Genomic DNA, 8,680 nt, shown 5'->3' on the forward strand with positions numbered 1-8,680 from the left:
CAGCAAGCAGTACAGTGTTGGTGAAATAGACTTGGTATAAATTAAGCTATGGGCAGCAGAGATTTAAGTAAAGTCAAATTCATGGAAAATACAATATGGGAGCCAGGCCAAGATAGAATTGGAATAACAAAGGCATGAATGAGGTTTTCAACAAATGAGCTGATGCAGGAACAGAGTCCAACAATGCAATGGATTTAAATTATGCAGGCTTACTGAAGGCACTCATACACAATAAATAGATCCTAGTACCTTAATATGACACTGCAGTAGCAAACAGTTTGATTCAGCATCAAAATGAGTGAGCGCATGCATGAATGTATGGGGGATGAATGTGTGCGCACGCACAGGGGTGAGTATAAGTTGGCAGTAGGCGAGGGAGGGAAATGAGAAAAGGCAATAGCTAAGGAACAGAGATTCTGGCCAGAACACAAGACACTGGCTTCCCTCTTGCCAATAATAGGTTGCAGCAATTTTGCTTCATCTGGTACTGGAAATCTGACAATTTAGGGGGCTACTGCATTGAGACTTACTTGTCCTATTTATCTGTATTAGCAGCTCCTTGATAGTACAGAACTCAACATGTGCTAAAGGTGAGAATGCCAAGAATTGTTTTTTAAAAGATTAGATTACTTACAGTGTGGAAACAGGCCCTTCGGCCCAACAAGTCCACACCGACCCTCTGAAGAGCAACCCACGCAGACCCATTCCCCTACATTTACCCCTTCACCTAACACTACGGGCAATTTAGCATGGCCAATTCACCTAACCTGCACATTTTTGGACTGTGGGAGGAAACCGGAGCCTTGGAGGAAACCCATGCAGACAGGGGGAGAATGTGCAAACTCCACACAGACAGTTGCCTGAGGCGGGAACTGAACCCAGGTCTCTGGCGCTGTGAGGCAGCAGTGCTAAGCACTGTGCCACTGTGGAAAGTTAATTGAACTATTAGTGTTAGGAGAATAATGCATCTTTTCTTTTTGCTTAATTGCCCCTTCATTAAAAGCATGTGTGGTGTAATTTAAATGCCATCCACAGAGATTTGTACTGTTGTGAAAATGACCACTATGGCGGTTCTTGTAAATACAAAGAATTAAAAGTAGATTTTACACAAAATGTAGTCTGCAGGCATAATTAGTGCTTTGACTACTGCTTCATAGTCTAAGTATTAGACACACGTTTACAGAGCGCTACACAAAGTTAAATATTACTTTTCTAAATGTTATCAGTTAAGCTAGGAATTCAATACAAGGTCAAAACGTGTAGCATTGGAAAAAATTAGCAGGTCAGGCAGCATCTAAGGAGCAGGGCAGTCGATGTTTCGGGCTTAAGCCCTTCATCAGGGACGTGACATCATTTTCAACTCTGATCTCCAACATAGAGTCATACAGTCATCGAGATGTACAGCACGGAAACAGACCCTTCGGTCCAACTCGCCCATGCTGATCAGATATCCCAACCCAATCTAGTCCCACCTGCCAGTACCTGGCCCATATCCCTCCAAACCCTTCATATTCATTTACCGATCCAGACACCTTTTAAATGTTGCAATTGTACCAACCTCCACCACCTCCTCTGGCAGCTCATTCCATACACGTACCACTCTCTGCGTGAAAAAGTTGCCTCTTAGGTCTCTCTTACATCTTTCCCCGCTCACCTTAAACCTATATCCTCTAGTTCTGGACTCCCCCACCCCAGGGAAAAGACTGTCTATTTATCCTATCCAAGCCCCTCATGATTTTATAAACCTCGATAAGGTCACCCCCTCAACCTCCGAAGTTCCAGGGAAAACAAACCCAACCTATTCAACCTCTCCCTATAGCTCAAATCCTCCAACCCTGGCAACATCCTTGTAAGTCTTTTCTGAACCCTTTCAAGTTTCACAACATCATTTCCAATAGGAAGGAGACCAGAATTGCACACAATATTCCAAAAGTGGCCTAACCAACGTCCTGTACAGCAGCAACATGACTTCCCCACTCCTGTACTCACTATTCTGACCAATAAAGGAAAGCATACCAAATGCCGCCTTCACTATCCTATCCACCTGCAACTACTTGCAAGGAGCTATGAACCTGCACTCCAAGGTTTCTGTGTTCTGCAACACTCTCCAGATCCTTACCATTAAGTGTATAAATTCTGTTAAGATTTGCTTTCCCAAAATGCAGCTGCAGCACCTCATATTTATCCAAATTAAACTCCATCTGCCACTCCTCAGCACATTGGCCCATCTGATCAAGATCCCATTGTAATGAGGTAACCTTCATCGCTGTCCACTGCACCTCCAATTTTGGTGTCACCTGCAAACTTACTAACTGTACCTCTTATGCTCACATCCAAAACATTTATGTAAATGACAAAAAGTAGTGGATCCAGCACCGATCCTTGTGGCACTTCACTGGTCACTGTCCTCCAGTCTGAAAAACAACCCTCCACCACCACCCTCTGTCTTCTACCTTTGAGCCAGTTCTGTATCCAAATGTCTGCAGTCCTCACTTCCTTCTAATTCAATACAAGGAGCTAGTATGGAATGTGATACAGGAAATCAAAACTAAACAGATTTTTAAGCACTTGCCCAGCTCTAAAATCTTCATCAAGACCAAGGTATGGTTTTTTGGAAACAGTGTTATATGGTTGATCCTTTGTTCACCTTTAGACAAAGTCACATCCTTTCATTGACACAATTCGAATGTTTCTTCCTCTGAATATTTCCTTTCTTCTAACTTCCAGAAGTACACTCTCTTTTTATCCATGCTAAAATCATCCTTGTTAAGACTTCACAGCACTGACATTAAAACTTGCATGCAGTCTTTAACTCCTAAGTTCTTCGCTTGCAGCATCGCAAAACATTTAGATTCACTTCGTCAGAACTTTTCTCTAAACACAAATTCCTGCACGATAGACCTAAACAAGAAGACATGCCCAGGGACTCGAGCCACCCTACCATACATCAAAGACATCTCAGAGATGACAACCAGACTACTCTGGCCCTGAAGCATCATGGTAGCTCACAAACCTACTACCACACTGAAACAGCTCCTTATGAATTCAAAAGGACCCCCATATCAACAACCAGCAGAACAAATGTCATATACAGAATACCCTGCAAGGACTGCAACAATCATTACATTGGACAAATGGGCAGGAAGCTAGCCACAAGGGTAAATGAGCACCAACGAGCCATCAAAAGACATAACCAACTATCATTGGTATCCATACACACAGACAAAGAGGGACAGCTGTTCGACTCGGACAACACAACTCTCCTGGCACAGGCTAAACTCAGACACGCACGGGAATTCCTAGAGACCTGGAATTCAAATCGAAACTTCATTAACACAGATTTGGACCCCATTTACCAACCTCTCAGAAACAATATCACCTACCACAACAAACCAAGGCAGATAAATAGCAAGCGGGACAGAATACCAACGCTGCACTGGAGGCTCACTGATGATGTTACCTGACATGGTGACAAAACATCTGAGAACAAATCTACCAGCTCAAGTCTACCTTTTCTCTAAACAATTCTTTCAAACTCTAGCTGGGCATCATCTAATTCCACCTTCCTATCTCACCTTACCTTGTACTTTGACATTGTTTTCAGCCTTTTACCTTGATTTTATAACAAATATATCTACATAACTACTACAATAAACATTTGCCAAACTGAAAACCTACATTCATGCAATCAATCCTTCCAATTATTCTGACAGATCTTGGTTAATTTGCATCTCAATTCTCATTATCTATCTCATTTCAATACTCTTTCACATTCTTACCCAATGAAAATGAAACAGCACAGGCATTTTCAACTTATCTGGTTTCTTGGAGGATAGTATTTTAAACTTTATTGATGACTAAGAACAGCCAAAAGTAAATATCGGAAATTAGAAAACCTTCCAAACAAAATCAAGTTACCTGAATGGGTTGGCAAGCATGGCTGCCATTACTGGTAAGAATTGCTGACACAGCTTGTAGAATCTTGCCTGTTTCTCCCCAAGCAACGACCAAACTGAAGAGGCAGGCACAAGATAAAGCAGTCAGTGACTGGCTGATATTGTCTGCCATTCCAGTGCTTCTTATTGTTGTTTCTAACAATAAATGGAAGAGAGATTCTGCAGACAAAACCACATTAAAATTAATTAATACATACATTACTCATAAAATTCACAGTGATTAAACAAAGTCAAATAAATATAATCAAAACTTTCACACACCTGCTTCTCAAATATTGTTTCAGGCACATCTTCGCTCTTTCCCATCTTTTAATTATATTTTTAAGCTTACCACAAACATAGTCTCAAGTAAAGTAAAGAACATCTGTTCTCAAGCGTGCACTTAAGTCACTAAATCAAAGCTTACATAGACCCTTTTTCTCACCAACCATCCATAGACAGTCTAATATCCCCACATGGTGACACTACCAACACCAAAAATTCACAGATATAGAGAACACAAGCATCAAAATTTGAAACTACAATTTTCTGAAGTATGTCTACCATACAGCTAATCCAGAACACAAAAATAAATATTCTGTCTGTTTGTTTTTTAAAAGATAATGGCCTTCATTTTGCTTATATGGAAATCAGAATGTTAGTGTGCTCTGTTCATACTTTAAATGAAATATTTAAAATATGAAACCTCAAAATACCCAACTCACTTTTCAGAACAAAGCTTTTGTAGCTTGTTCATGGATGCTGCGAGGTAGCACAATAGCCTGAATTTTGTGGTCAACAATGAAGTAACAGTAACTCGAGAATTGGTCAAAGATCTCATGGTCTCTGTGCAGTAGATTTCACGTTGCCCCAAAGTTATCTGAAGCTGGTGAAAAAGGAAGGGGCCTTTCTGGAGTCCAGCAAAAGTGATGCGGGTAACCAGGGTAAGCAACTATTGACAATGAAGTATGTGCTCAGACAGCAAAGCAGCAAGCAAAATGCACCAATGATCCTTCACTTTTATTAAACACTACCAAAAATGAAATAAATTTATGCAACAGCATGTAAAATTTACAAAATTGCAATTTTACCATAATGATAAACAAATATAACATTAGTTATCCAGAGTCAAAATGCTCTTCAACCACAGTCCAAATCACAGGTAAGAAGAAACCTGTTTGCAATATTCATTAACTTGTCTGCAACGGAGATATTAGAGGAAAGGACAACTTCTCAACAATTCATTGTTTCAAGTTTGTAGAGACTGCAAGAGTCAGAACATTTGGATTTATGTTTTAATTTGTGGTGTGGAGCTACGGTACGTTCACCTGTGTGGGGGTGGGGGAAGAGTGAGAGAGAATGCAAATGAATGCCACATTTAAGGAGCAGAATGTAACAAGTCGATATATTAGATGGGTGGCACAGTGGTTAGCACTGCTGCCGCACAGCACCAGGGTCCCAAGTTTGATTCCAGCCTTGTACAACTGTCTGTGTGGAGTTTGTACATTCGCCCAGTGTCTGCGTGGGTTTCCTCCCACATTCCAAAGATGTGCAGGCCAGGTGAATTGGCCATTCTAAATTGCCCACAGTTGTTAGGTGCATTAGTCAGAGGGGAGCGGGTTACTCGTCGTGTGGACTTGTTGGGCCGAAGGGCCTGTTTCCATACTGTAGGGAATCTAATCTAAGATAAATTATAGATCTATTAGACGGATACTGCTTGCTGGTAATAGCATGGCTGATGTGCTGGGCCAGAACTGTGGTTTGAGAAAAAGTGGCACACTGTCTCAGAGGCAGGTCAGCTCATCTGAACAGAAAATCGACAAGACGGGACTTAGGAGCAAATCAGAAAGATCTGGAATATTGTGCCTTTTTGTGCCGTAGGTTGTGGACAGGTTAGGCTATGAGATCTTTGAAGGAGAGGACCTGAAAATATCTCAACGAGGAACAGAATCTCAACCTCTATGAAACTTGATCAGTGACTCTGGCTGAGAAAATTCACAAAATCTGTTTTGATTGTGTCCACCATTTAATGTGCAGTTTACATCATTTGACCAGAATTCACCTCATTTTAATTCTGGGTGCTCGAGTATAAGTCGAATGGTGTTGAGTCTACCCTGCTGACTAAGTTTTTTTGCCCATCTGTTTATAACAATAGAATGCTTCAACTTTATTCTGTTTGAAAATATCTTAGAGCAGCTTATGGATTCCCACATTCCTTACATTCTATAATCTGCTCAAGTTTCCAGAGAAGTGATGGTGAATGCTACAACTTGCTGTCATTTCTACCACAAATCTAAACCATTAACTGAATTGTGTTACCCATGAAGAACAGTTGTTTTCTTAACATTTTCCAACCAGTTTCAATTTGCATTGTACAATGATCAACAGAAGCTTCAATAACTGGTGATTTTCTTCTATTTCTACCACCATACAAACATTGACTGTCACAAAAAAGTATATCAAATAACTGAGATATTAACATCAATTTAGCTCAATCTGCATTACTTCATTCACGTAAAGCTATCTTAATTCTGATGTATTTAGGTTACCCCTGCAACAAGATTACCATCAACCACTCCTATTGTGATTGCCTGACAAAACAATCCAACTAATTTTTAGCTTGTTGATTATTTGCTAAAACATTCAATATCTCAATAGGTCCAAAACTTAACTTGTTAATAACCTTACCTAGAACATCGGGTGGTTCTGACTGGAGACCTTCTGGCTGTTGTCCTTGAAGCATATCAAGTAGAGCCTGTAAACTTCTCAGACACAATGCAGGATGAGAGAATCGAGTTTCTTTGATAAGCTCAAATACACCACAAAGTCCAATTCCTATGATCTGTTAACACAAGAATTCAGATTATGCACCATTGCATTTATGACAGCTGTATTTACGTTTCCTATGGAAGGAAACTGCAACTTCTTTTGCTATAATTCAAACTATTACATGATTGCATCTCTCCAAGCATTGTTCATTGCAAAACAAAGAGACTGTTTTACATATGGTATCAGAGAATCATCAGGGTACACAAGGGGGCCATTCAATCTGCACAAGCACTTCAAATGAGAATCATTATCTATTCCAATCTCCTGCTTTTGCCCAATATCCTTGCATGCTATTTCTACTCAAATATTCATCCAACACCTACTTGAATCTCTCAATTGATGCTGCCTTTGCTACAATTCCAGGCACTGCATTCCATACTACTTTCTGTGTCAAAGGATTTTCCTCACATCACCCTTGCTTCTTTTGTGCATCACTTTAAATCCAATCCCTCTTGTTTTCATTCCTTTACAATTGGAAACAGCTTCCCCCAATTTACTCTATCTGGCCAGTTCATGATTTTGGAACCCTCTATCAAATTTCCTTTCAGACTTCTTTGCAAGGCAAACAGTCCCAAAAACTTCAGGCTATCTGCATATCTTTAAATGTTTGTCGAGAACAAAAGTTCACTGGATGTGATTGAGGAAAATAGTTGTGCACAGTGCTGAAGACCATTCCATAGAGGAATATTTTGATTGCAATCATGAGGATGAGGTTTACTAGTTATCGTAGAAGCAGGGACTTAGAACTTGGATTCTGCAAAACAGGTGACTATTGGCTTCTGTATGCAGAAATCAAGATGATTTATGGCACAGAAGGAAATTACTTGGCTCAACGCAACGCTGTTGGCTGATAAATGATCTGATCTCGACATGTCTTGTAGGCTATTAGGTTGTCGCACTTCAGGGACAAATGGGTATACCTTTCAAATGTGTTTATCTTTAACATTTCTAGAATTCATAATACTTTACTTTTGTAATACAATTTTAGCAGCTTACCTTGAGTGAAGTCACTATGGTCTTATGAAACCATAGGGCTGTTCTCAGAGAAAGACGATTCATGGTAGTTTAACTATGCCTCAGAGGTTGAGAAGGATATTCCTTCATGGTAACCTCAGCTGGCTTGGGAACTGAACTCAAGCTGTTGGCATCACACTGTACTGCAAATGTACCGTCCATCAAAATGAGCTGTCACCTCGCAACCCCACCACTCCCCCAATCTCTTCCCAACATCTCATGTTACCTTAGGTAGTTTAATTGGAGGTTCCCTTGATTCTTCCTCTTCATCACTGTCCGACTCTCCACTCTGAACTGAATTCTTTGAGGCCAGAGTCAGGGAGGCTTCTTTCCTTTGCCATTCCAAGACACAGTACCGTACATTACAGTAAACGTTGAAGGCTGAAGGGTTACTATGGATTTTGATATCTGGAATAGGCGTTGCATTTTCCAAATTCTCTGTCTAAAGGAAAGCACATAACTCAGGTTGCTACTGCATCAATAGTAAATTCTTATCATACATTTTGTAGCTCACAACTCATAAATGTTCTGGAATTTGATGTAATCAAGAGCAGACGAGCAGTATCCAGGAAAGAAAATTTAGTTGGGATTTTCAGGGGTATTTGGTACTTCTTTATATAAATCATCATAATCTCTGCTCCATTAGTGTTAACCATGTTTACATAGCTGTATTGAAATTTGAAATAGCATTAGATAGCCAGTGGCAAGTAGAATAGATTTGTGATGGATATCAATGACTGGCTTGACTTCCCAATGTTAGATTATTGATTGCTATATTTTTCATAAGGAAGGCTACTTCTTGGATCATAGAATGTAGTCATGATGCTGAAGGAGAGCAACAGAGCGTAACAGAATGCTAGATATATCTTTGGCAAGCATATCGCAGCAAAACTTGATGTGAT

General features: G+C 40.1%; 1 protein-coding gene across 14 annotated transcripts in view; it reads right to left on the minus strand.

The window, feature by feature from the left end:
* mycbp2 (MYC binding protein 2) overlaps nt 1–8,124 on the minus strand; it is a 199,675-nt gene extending 191,551 nt beyond the window's left edge. For all 14 annotated transcript variants that reach the window (XM_043691414.1, XM_043691407.1, XM_043691412.1 and 11 more), the window contains exons 1-3: nt 8,005–8,124; nt 6,624–6,777; nt 3,919–4,115 (exon numbers count right to left, since the gene is read on the minus strand). In XM_043691414.1, coding sequence (XP_043547349.1) covers nt 3,919–4,115; nt 6,624–6,678 — 252 coding nt within the window. In that variant the 5' untranslated portion in view covers nt 6,679–6,777; nt 8,005–8,124. The remainder of the gene's footprint in view (nt 1–3,918; nt 4,116–6,623; nt 6,778–8,004) is intronic.
* Between the last annotated feature and the right edge of the window lie 556 nt (nt 8,125–8,680).

Source organism: Chiloscyllium plagiosum, chromosome 6 (genome assembly GCF_004010195.1).
Source record: "Chiloscyllium plagiosum isolate BGI_BamShark_2017 chromosome 6, ASM401019v2, whole genome shotgun sequence".
In the NCBI taxonomy this organism is placed as follows: domain Eukaryota; kingdom Metazoa; phylum Chordata; class Chondrichthyes; order Orectolobiformes; family Hemiscylliidae; genus Chiloscyllium; species Chiloscyllium plagiosum.